Consider the following 12,214-nt stretch of genomic DNA (forward strand, 5'->3'; position numbering starts at 1 on the left):
CTCATTCTCTCTCCCTCCTTTACCCACACGCACTCTCTGTGTTCCCCCAACCTACACTCTCATTCTCTCCACCCTCATCCACAATCTCTCTCTCTCTCCCACATTCTCCCTGTCATTCTCTCTGTCCTCCTACCCCACACTCTCTTGTCGAGTCATACAGCATGGAATCAGACCCTAGACCCTTGGGTCTCTCTTAAATCTTTCTCCTCTCATCTTAAAAATATGTCCCCTAGTTTTGAACTCATCTACTTTAGGAAAGAGACCTTTACTACTGACTTCATCTATGCCCCTTGTGATGTTATAAAGCTCTGTGAGGTCATCCGTCAGCTCCTGTGCTGCAGTGGAAAAATGTCCCAGGCTCTCCTTATGACTCAAACCCTCCAGTCCTGGCAACATTCTGGTAAATTCTGGTTTTTGGGTGGCACGGTGGCACAGTGGTTAGCACTGCTGCCTCACAGCGCCAGAGACCCGGGTTCAATTCCCGCCTCAGGCGACTGACTGTGTGGAGTTTGCATGTTCTCCCCGTGTCTGCGTGGGTTTCCTCCGGTTTCCTCCCACAGTCGAAAGATGTGCAGGTCAGGTGAATTGGCCATGCTAAATTGCCCGTAGTGTTAGGTAAGGGGTAAATGTAGGGGTATGGGTGGGTTATGCTTCGGCGGGTCAGTGTGGACTTTTTGGGCCGAAGGGCCTGTTTCCACTCTGTAATCTAAATCTCTTCTGAACCCAGTCCAATTTAATAATATCCAACCTAGAGCAAGAGGACCAGAACTGTACACAGCACTTCAGAAGTGTCCTCACCAACCTCAACATGATGTCCCAACTCCTATACTCAACGGTCTGAGCAATGAAGGTGATTTCCTCTGCTCTACATTCTCTCTCCCTCCCGCACACCATCTCTCTTCTTTTCTTTCTCTCCCTCCTCCACACTATTCCTCTCTCCAACCAAACTCATTCCATCTCTGTTTCCCCCACGCTCACTCTCTCCCCTCTCCCATACTCCGTTTCCCTTCCGACCCCACACACTCTCATTTTCTCCGTTTCCCTTCCTGACACAATTTCTGTCTCCCTGTTTCAACCAGTCTTTTTTGCTCTCCCCTCCTACCCCATACTCTCTCTCTCATCCCCTTCCTACCACACTCCCTCTTCTCCCTATCTTTCTCTCCCTCTGCCACACGCTCGCTACCTCTTTCATCTTCTTCCCAGACTCTTTCTCCCTCTCCTTTCCTCACTCCCCTACCATCTCTCCCCCTCTCTTTCTCTGCTATTAGCAAGATGTTGTTAAACTTGAAAGGATGCAGAAGAGATTTACAAGGACATTGCCAGGGTTGGAGGGTTTGAACTATAGAGATAGGCTAAATAGGCTGGAACATTTTTCCTGGAGCGTCGGAGGCTGAAGGGTGACCTTATCGAAGTTTTTTAAAATCATGAGGAGCATGGATAGGGTGAATAGCCAAGGTCTTTTCCCCAGGGTAGGGGAGTCCAGAACTAGAGGGCATAGGTCTAAGATGAGAGGAGAAACATTTAAAAGGGACCTAAGGGACAACATTTTCCATGCAGAGGGTGATGCTAGTGTGGAATAAGCTGCCAGAGGAAATAGTGGAGACTGGTACAATTACAACACTTAAAAGGCATCTGGATGGATATATGAATAGGAGGCGGTTAGAGAGACATGGGCCAAATGTCTGGTTGGCATCGAGTTGGACCAAAGGGTGTGCTTCCATGCTGTACAACTGTATGACTCTCCCTCCCCTACCTTTCCCTTCCTTCCTCACACTCTCTCCCTCTTTTTCTCCCTCCCCCATAGTCACACTCTCTTACACTCTTCCCTTTCAATCTCTCCCCCTCTTTCTCTCCTTCCTCCTCACACTTGCTTTCCATTTTCTCTCCCTCAAGCATACTTTCTCTCCGTTTCTTTCTTTCCCACACTCGGTCTCACTCTGTCTTCACCACACTTTCTGTCTCTCCCCCTCTGCCATACGGGAGCAAAATGGGGATACATGTGCGCTCTCTCTCTCTCTCACACACACACACATACACACACACACATACACTCTCTCTCTCTCTCCAAATTGAACAATCTATCACCCCACAGTCTCTTCTGCTGCCCCTTATTAGGCAGCTCTTTACTCTGGGATTGTAGGTCCTGAAGTGACAAAGTAGTCCAGTACTGGATCCACAAATTTCACTCCGGATCGGATAAGTGGTGTTTGCTGAACAGCCAGGTGAGATGTTCAGGTTTTTGCAAGGTATTCCTCATCAGCAAAAATCAAAAAGCCAATGAAGTCAATGCAGCTGGAGCTCAGATGTTTCCACAGAATTATGGATGTCTGGGCTTTCAGCCAGTACTGCATAGTTTTTCACCAAGATAATTTATACACAATTATGAGCTTTCAAGACTTCCTTCTATTGATACTTTAAACAGATTGGACAATTAACACATTTACTGACTTGTCGCAAAAAAATAGTTTTTGTTAAGAAAGTACAAAGTAATTAATGAATGACAATTTAAAAGATATCTGTGTATCCTATTATTGCTGAAGCATTTATTCCTTCTATATAGTGCACGGTGAGTGAATGGGCACAACATGTATCAAATGCCTGTCATTGGGGGTGGGTGGGCAGCATAGGCCTGGTGTTAATGAGAGGCACTGGGGAGGCTGGATAAAGTTGCAAGGGGAGAGGACACAAGAAGGATTTTATTTATTTAGCTTTCATGGTGTTCCCTCATATATACTATGGTACACAACACCATCAAGGTGTCATGAATCACAGCTCCATGAGGTCAAGGAGGACTGGAATTTGCCTATCTTTATAATGGAGCCAGCCATGTTAAACCAGCTTCCCCTTAAAAGTTACTTTTGATAATCAGAAATTGAACTTGCAAGTGGGATTTGGAACCTCAAGGTTAGGATTAGCACATTATCTTTTTCTTATCATATTCATAGGGGACATAGATGGCTAGTCCAGCATTTATTGCCCATCCCTAATTGTTTCTTGAAATAAGTTGTGTTCTAAGCCATTTCAGATGGCAATTATAAGTCAACCACATTATTGTGGGTCTGGAATCCCATGTAAACTAGATTGGGTAAAGACAGCAGAATACTTTCTCTAAAGAACGAAAGAACGTTAATGAACTAGAAGGGTTTCTACAACAATTAATGGTTACATGGCGATCATTAGACTAGCCTTTAATTCCAGGTATTTTTTTATTGAACTCCAATTTCACCACCTGCCATGAAGGGATTTCAACTATGTTCCCAGGACATTAGTCTGAGACGCTGAATTACTAGTTCAGTGCCAAGTTTACTACGCTACATTTCCTTTGGAAAGATTTCTTAATCATCCTGATGACAAAAATCCACGTCATCATCTCAGGCTGTCAGCATTGCCTGAACATATGCTAAATCCCAAATAAGGATTAGAATCTATGACCTCCTGAATCTGAGCAACAGGTGACTACCACTGAATCAAACTGACATTTTGCAATGAACAGATGGAACAATCTATAAGGACAATAGTTGATAAGTAATATATTATGCAGTCAGCAGCATGGAGACAGACTATTTCCTTTAAACTTTTAACTGTGTGTTCTTCCCCTCCAATATAACTTACCCCACTAAAAAATAACAGATGCTCTTCTACAGTAAGGTTATCAAATAGGACATCGTGCTGTGGACAGAGTCCAAGACTTTGGCGAACCAGTGGCATGTCCTGGCAGATATCATACCCATTAATGTTGGCAGTGCCACTTGTAGGAGGGAACAGACCTAACAAACAAGAGAACAGGTTATCTGTTCCGGCAGCAGTTTTGACAGAGCAATACAAATAGGACTAACATGCACTTCAAATACATTCCTTAAATAGGTCAGTACCAGACCAAAAATACGGCTTGCCATCCATTCACACATTCATCCTCCACTCAGTTATCCATTCCTTCTTATGCTCTTCAAATTTCTAACGTGGATTCTCAATGTTGGGACCTCTCCAATTCTTACTCTAAATTATCTCATCACTAACTGTGATAAGCCAACTTGAGGCAAAAGTGGAATTTCTTTAGGTTCAGGTTGAATTCAACATGAAATACGTGACACTAAAAGCCTGGGAGAGAGATTTTGTGAATTCACTAAGATTTTGAGCATCCTCAAATTCATCTTCCGTGCGAAAAACAAGAAGCTGTGGATCGGAGACCCATATAGAAACCACTTGATTCTACTTTGCCAGTTTTAGCTCATAATATGTTGTGTTTTAAGGCTGTAGGATATAACTTCTGTTTTAACAGGATTAACTCAGAAATTAACACTTGCTTAAAAAGGTGCGATGCTAAGGATATTCGTGGCTTTCAAGGCCTTAAAGCTCCACCATTTACACAAAGCCTTACTGATTTAGTGGCTATAGTCAGCTTCAAACAACGAGCTTTCTGTTGACATATTTATTAACTTGGACTATCAAAGCAGTTGTTGTGTTTCAGGCAGAAATAGACAAAATGATTACAAATAAACATTTTGCTTGAGATAAACAATCTTTTTGCAAAATGTGTGCCCGAATTAGAGAACTAATTTGATGCAATGCAATGCAATTTAAAAACAAAGAACTGCGGCCAGAGCAGTTTCAAATTCCCTTTACAACTCCCGAAATTGTATTAACTAAATTGAATCAGTTAAGAATTTTGTATACAAAAATGTTTCTGTTTAAATGAGGTGCTCTTTGTGTTAATCTACTCTTTCTTTGTGGTCTAAAACAGAACTTAAACTATATATTTAAACATGTTCAGTGATGTCACAAGGCTTTGTGACTACATGTGCAGTGCATGCATCCCCTGTAGTTGCATTGGCAGAAACACAGCCAAATTCCTGTGGTTCCTTACACCTTGACTCTCTCCAACATGTGCTTAAATATTCAGACAGGAATACCTAACAAGACTGCACTCCATACCATTAAAGATAATATATTGTGGTTGTTGGAAATCTGAAACAAACAGAGAATACTGAAGAAACTTAGCAGGTCTGGCAGCATTTGTGGAGAGAGAAACAGAGTTAATGTTTTGAGTCCAATGTAACTTTCACACCTGTGAACATGGCCAGAGTAGAGGTCTTCCAGCCCCAACAATACTGATATTTGCCCCTTGTATAAGCTTAGTTCTGAAGAAGAGTCAGACTGATCTCAAGACATTAACATTGTTTCTTTCTCTGCTACAGTGACAGACCTGCTGAGTTTCTCCAGAATTCTCTGTTAGTTGCACTCCATGCCAGGCAGAAAGATGCACCACATGCGCAGATAATTCAATAGCCTACTTTGGACACTTCTGTGATTAAATTGGGCTCTTGTATATCAGTCAACGAAATGTCTGCTAACACCAACAATACAGTGCCAAATTCCAACTGTGTCTGTGTAACTTTCTTTCAGACTGTACATGCACAAAATACAGCCTTTTTTATAAACTAAAAGAAAGTCTTTGACAGTTTTTTTTTTCTCTTCACAGATCTACATTTTCTTTAAGTTCATTTTACATTTCTAGGTGTCTGTTAGGCTTAACACTCTTAATTTCAATTTAATTCAAAACCTTTGCTGCTTCTGTGAATACTCCTGCACATCAACAAACACCATGTCAAATAAATCTGGTTTGCCAAAGGAACATACTGAGTATCTATGTCTGACCATTAAAGTTGCCTTCAATAAACAACAGTAGCAATGTGTTGTCCAAATAGAAAAGTCAGATGGAACAAAATTAAGCCGAGAGAATATTCCGAGAATAGAAGGGTGCACTCTAATGTCCGTGAACACACCTGTGAGCATGGCCAGAGTAGTAGTCTTTCCAGCACCATTGTGCCCCAGCAATACTGAGATTTGTCCCTTGTATAAGTTGATGGTTAGATGGGAAACTACTTCCTTCATCTCGTTTCCAACTTTGAATATCTACAGAAAACAAAAATGTGAACTGGCATCAAGAAACAGTGTCAGGGTTTATCATAGCTCATCTCAAAGCCTGCAATTTGTAAGACTCTAGAATGGTCCCAACAGACTGAAAAACATAGACTTAGAAAATGCAAGCAGGAGTAATCCACTTGGAATTTCAAACTAGCTCCACCATTCAATCTGAAAGTGGCTGATCAGCCAAGTCAGTACGCTATCTCTTTGATCCCTTGACCCCTAAGAACTCTCTCTTACCTTCTTGAAAACATCTGAAGCTGCTTTAACTACTTGTGACTCAGAAGAGTGAGTAAAGAAGTAAAAATCTGTATAATTAAAAATGACTCAAATAAACCAGGAGTTTCAGTCATTTAAATGTGCTTCTGGTCTAGCCACTGAACTACCAAGGTACTACTTTCTGTGCTTTCTGTAGCAGAAAGTTCCACAGGATCTTGATGAAGAAATTTGTCTGACTCTCAGCCCTAAATGTATCCTTAAACTCTGACCTCTGGTTCTGAATTGCCCTGTCATCAGGAACATCCTTCCTCCACTTGCCCTGTCTAGTCCTGTTAGAATTTTACAGATTTTGTAAGATCCCCTCAGTGTTCTGATTGGAAGTTAGCAAAGGTGATATGGCTATTCAAGAAATCAGGAAGGGATGAAACAGAAATCTACGGGGCCAGTTAGCCTGACATCTATCATTTGACTTAACAACTGACCTTGAAAATCATAGCAAGAGGAAAGCTAACATTATTTTATGAAAGGGAAATTGTGTTTGACATTTTTAGAGGCTTTGAAAACATAGTTAATAGAGTAAATAAAGGGGAATGTGTAGATATCATATACTTGGATTATAGAGTCATGGATGATATATTAGCACAGGTTCAAGATTAGTTAATGAACAGGAAACATTGTATAAAATGCATTTATCTCTGACAACCTGCCAAATTTGAAATGTTCCATAAAGACTAGTACTGGGGCCCCAGTTATTTACAATCTATATTCATAACAAAGGCTAAGTGATAAAGTATCTAAGTTTGCTAACAATACAAAGCTAGGTGGGGGTGCACATTGTGGACATGAAAAGGCTGAAAAGAGGCATGAATAGATTGAATGAATGGACAACAAAGTGGCAGATGAACTATAACATGGGGAAGTCAGGGGTTATTCATTTTGGTCACAATAGAAAGAAAAACCGAAGTCATGAAACTCCCACAGAAACTTTGATATCCACAGAAACTTTGAGTTTACACATCAAGAGAACACAAATAGGTAACATGCAGGTAATATGCAATAAGAATGGCATGTTGGCCTTTATTGCAAGGGGTTTGTAGTATAAGTGTTTAGATCAGAATGGTGCTGGACAAGCATAGCAGCTCAGGCAGCATCTGAGGAGCAGGAAAATTGACGTTTTGGGCAAAAGCCCTTCATCAGGAATAGGATAATGCAATGCTCAGAGGAAAGAAAGAAAGAGATCCTAAACTGTGCCTTTTTAAAAACTATATGATCTGTTTAAATTCTTCTGTTTTAAAATGGGCCCAGCTGGATTTTAAAATAGCTGCTATTGAACAAGAATGGACAAGTTTCCTGCTTTTAGAAATGTCCAGCAATTACCAAGACAAAAGTAAATGCATCTTTGCACGAGGAATGTCATGTTGTGCAGCTATTCCAGCTGAACGAACACAAAGGAGTTGCAGATGGAATTGCTTGCCATTTTGGAATAAAGGAAACCACTGAAACCAATTAATGCTTACTTTGGTGTTAATGACTCCACAGTTATCTGTTACAAAACACAATTGATGGAAGGACATCGAACCACCTTGGTAGTTCAGTGGCTTGACCAGAAGCATGTTTAAATGACTCATATTCCCTGGTTTATTTGGATCATCTTTAATTATACAGATTTTGACTTCTTTATTCACTCTTCTGTGTTACAAGTAGTTAAAGCAGCTTCAGACTTAACTAAGGTAGACAAGCAGAAGGCTGGAAGAACACAGCAAGCCAGGCAGCATCAGGAGGTGGAGGTCAATGTTTCGGATGTAACCCTTCTTCAGGATCTGGAGAAAGGTTACACCTGAAACATTGACTTCTCCACCTCCTGATGCTGCCTGGCTTGCTGTGTTCTTCCAGCCTTCTGCTTGTCTACCTTGGAATCCAGCATCTGCAGTTTTTTGTCTTAGACTTAACTAATGCCTGCCTCTGTTCTCCATTTCATTCAAATCTTAATTCTGGAACTAATTCCTGTATTTTACCTGCAAAATGAACCAATCTTCAATTTACAACGTCCACACCTTCACCTGCAAATCACCTGCGTCTGAACTCATGCAAAAGAGCACAGCCAACTGAAAGGACTCAATGAGATATTGACTTACTGGACTCATTAATTCATGTCAAATAATGTCAGTATCTTTGATTATTAAGTAATTTGTAACTTCTCTTCTCGCCTGTCATTTTTACTTTCTTGGATAGGGGTGTATGAATGTCTGTTGTGGATCATTCCCCTAGTTTTGAATGACTGAATTACCTTGGCTTACAGTGTCTGAAGATTAAAAGGATGAAAGTTATCTCATTACACATAATGGTTAAAGATGCTCCATGACTGAATATACTTAAGGCAAGGTAGTCAGATTTAGTGTCTCTTCAGGAAGCAAGGGATATAAGAAATAGGTAGGAAAGTTCAGTTAAAGCTGAAGATCAGCCATGGTCATACAGAATGGCGAAGAAGTTTGACAGAGTTCTATTTCCTATGTTGCTACGAATGTGTACCTCAAGATTTTGAGCAAGAAGAAGATCTTTAAGTATGTTTCACCATCCAATTAGCTCATGATTGATCTGTGTCCTAATAGTATCAATTCATCTTGGCTCTGTGACCCTGAATATCCCTCACCCAACAAAAATCTTAATTTCATTTTTACATTTTCAATTGACCTCCCAGCATTAAAAGCTTTTCGAGGGAAGTAATTCAATACAACCAAAACATTGTGAGCAACAATCAAATTCCATTCCCTACCTTGGTCAAGTCTTTGATTTTGATGCCAGCTTCAATATCCAATGGGTCATCTTCCATGTATTCAGTGTTTAGTGGTTTCTCTGCTTCCTCATCCTCTTTGTTTATTTTGATGTATTCAGATCTTGGCTTCCCGAACCAGTATGAAGGCTGCACAGACATCACAAGTTAACACAGAATAACAAGGGTCCTTTAAATAATCCATTCTGCTGTATTAAACAGTGGACACAGACATTCTCACCAGTTGATATAGGAGATGGGAACAAATTCCATTTGTGGGCCACTGCAACACACCCTCAACCCAATCATACCATCGCAGTTATATCCAGGAATACGACCATTATTGGAACTCTACCACATACAATACATGTTGGCTGAAGAGTGAGTCTCTGGCTGCCACTGTTAGGACCCATGGTTCAGATGTTCTGAATGCAGAAACAGCTGGATGATGTGGAATTATAGAGTCATAGAGTTATACAAAACGGAAACAGACCGTTCAGTCCAACAGGCAATGAACATGTCAACCAGATATCCTAAACTGATCTAGTCCCATTTGCCAGCACTTAGTTCATATTCTTCTAAACTCTTCCTATTCATGTATCCATCCAGATGTCTTTTAAATATTGTAATTGTACCCGCCTCCACCACCTCCTCTGGCAGCTTGTTCCATACATGCATCACCCCCTGCATGGAAACATTGCCCCTTATGTCCCTTTTAAATCTTTCCCTTCTCACCTTAAACCTATGTCCTATAATTTTGTAATCCCTACCCTGGGAAAAACACCTTGGCTATTCACACTATCCATGCCCCTCTGTAAGGTCACCCCTCAGCCTCCTACATTCCAGGGAAAAAAGTCCCAGTCTATTCAGCCTCTCCCTAGAGTTCAAACCCTCCAATTCTGGCAACATCCTTGTAAGTCTTTTCTGCATCTTTCCAAGCTTAACAATATCTTTCCTAGCAGGGAGATCAGAATTGAATGCACTATTCCAAAAGAGGCCTAACCAATGTTCTGTGCAGCCACAATATGATGTCCCAACTCCTTTACTCAATGCACTGACCAATGAAGGCATGCGTGCCAAACACCTTCTTCCTGTGATTACATTTTCAAGAAGCTATGCACCCCAAGATCCTTTTGCTCAGCAAACTTCCTAGGGCCCTATAAAATGTATAAAAGTCCTGCCCTGATTTGCCTTTCCAAAATACAATACATCACATTAATCTAAATTAAACTCCATCTGTCACTCCTCGGCCCATTGGCTCAGCTGATCAAAGTCCTGTTGTACTCTGAGATAACCTTCTTCACTATCCATTACATCACTGATTTTGGTGTCATCTGCAAACTTACAAACCATACTTCCTTTATTCATGTCCAAATCATTTATATAAATGACAAAAAGCAATGGACCCAGCACTGATTCTTGTGGCATACTACTGATCACAGACCTCTAGTCAATAAAACAACCCTCCGCCACCACCTTCTGTCTCCAACCTTCAAGCCAATTTTGTATCCAATTGGCTCACCATTGGTTATTATTATTACCACTACTACTACTACTAGTTCTGGAATCTGGACGGCGCAAAGCTTGTTTTTGTGAACTTGGACTTAGATTGGAGCTATCACTTCACTTAATGCCTGAACAGAATTACCAAAATTATCCACCCCATATCTGGCTTGAAAGGGAACTTGAAGATGGTGGTGTTCCCACCCAGCTGCTGCCCTTATTCTTCTAGGTTGCAGATTTTGCAGGTCTGAAAGATACTATCTGAGGACCCTTAGCACATTGCTGCACTGCAGTTGTTACTCTTGATTTGTGCCTCGAAGGTGTTGGACAGGTTTTGGGGGACCAGGAAGTGAGTTACTTGCCACAAACTTCCTAGCCTCTGATCTGCATTTGTAGCCGCTATATGTTTATACCTGGTTCAGATATGTTTCTGGTAAATTATAACACTGAAGATATTGAATATAAAGGGAAGACAGTTAAAATTCTCTCTTGTTGAAGTTGGGAATTGACTTGTATTTGTGTAGCATAAATGATTTGCAGCAGAAATCAGGCTAATATTTAGGAACAAGCTGGGTAGATGGTTGAAGGAAAGGAGGAAGCTAGGAATAGATTCAGATGGAGACTGCTTCCTGAATTGATTGAATCACAGAGGAACCTTGATTATCCAAATGACAGGGGTGGGGAGTATTTTGTTTGGATAATCGAGTGTTCGGATAATCAAATGCCAGATAATACAGTTTAGCCAAGCATTGGGACCTTGCGATCTTGTTCGGATAATCTGAAATTTGGATAATCGAGGTTCCTCTGTACATACTAATTACAGAAATGTTTACAGCAACTTACCAAGATGAAAAAGTACCAGACCTGTGGTATTCCATACTCCCCAGGGAACACAGTTTCCACATACCAAGTGACCAAAATGTAAACAACTGAATCAAGTATCAGCATTGCCATTGATTGAGCAAGAGTAAAACTGTCATCCACACTGACGGGCAGGAATATGTTTGACCACTGTACACCCACACCTTCAAGTAAACACAAGGAAATCAGAAAATAAATGTTCAAAAGAAAGTACTTGAATTATCAGCATTAGCACTGAGTGCAGATGAATTATGTGGCTTTTCACAATCACAGTCTGTGAAGGTCACAAGAATCATTATTATAGTTATCTGTAATTCTCATTTTGTGCATGTCTTCCCTCCTCCCCTTTTGATGATGGCCTTTGCAAAAAATCATGCTGAACCCACTGTTATTTAAAACACACTGGTTATCAAACAATATGAGAGTCCTGGGTTGCATCAGAGCTCATGCTGGGCTGCATTTGCCATAGCCTTTGAGTAGAAACAGTGTGTGTCAATGTATAATCAGAGAAAATTAAGCATATTTCCTGTTGGGGGAGGCTTTGTATTGTTTCACTGTCTCCAAAGATATAATTTCTCAACGTTTATTCTGCATGGGCTAATGAAAAACCAAATGCTAGAAAATATTCAACACACAGCTGTGAGGTTAAACAACTGCTGAATGTGGCTGACCATGCAGGAGCATGAAGCAGCACAAGAAGGAAATGAGAGAGGCTTGAGAAAGAGTCAAGGAATCTGAGGGAGAGATGGCAGTTTGAGGGAGGGTCAGGCAGTGTGAGACAGTGAAGCAACTTGAGAGAGGGTGTGCAGTGAGAGAGAAGTTGAAGCAATGCGAAGGGTGAAGAGAAGGCGAGGAAGTGTGAGGGCAGGATAATGTACTGTAAAAAGGAGGCAGAGTGAATGAGGGTGAGCTAGTGTAACAAAAGAAGAAATTGTG

General features: G+C 40.9%; 1 protein-coding gene across 3 annotated transcripts in view; it reads right to left on the reverse strand.

Annotated features, from left to right (window-relative positions):
* The window catches only part of abca3b (ATP-binding cassette, sub-family A (ABC1), member 3b), a 110,891-nt gene that overhangs the window by 65,977 nt on the left and 32,700 nt on the right, over positions 1-12,214 (reverse strand). For all 3 annotated transcript variants that reach the window (XM_043711548.1, XM_043711549.1, XM_043711550.1), the window contains exons 10-13: positions 11,261-11,442; positions 8,918-9,064; positions 5,784-5,913; positions 3,613-3,767 (exon numbers count right to left, since the gene is read on the reverse strand). In XM_043711548.1, coding sequence (XP_043567483.1) covers positions 3,613-3,767; positions 5,784-5,913; positions 8,918-9,064; positions 11,261-11,442 — 614 coding nt within the window. The remainder of the gene's footprint in view (positions 1-3,612; positions 3,768-5,783; positions 5,914-8,917; positions 9,065-11,260; positions 11,443-12,214) is intronic.

The sequence above is a fragment of the Chiloscyllium plagiosum genome, chromosome 21 (genome assembly GCF_004010195.1).
Source record: "Chiloscyllium plagiosum isolate BGI_BamShark_2017 chromosome 21, ASM401019v2, whole genome shotgun sequence".
Lineage (NCBI taxonomy): Eukaryota > Metazoa > Chordata > Chondrichthyes > Orectolobiformes > Hemiscylliidae > Chiloscyllium > Chiloscyllium plagiosum.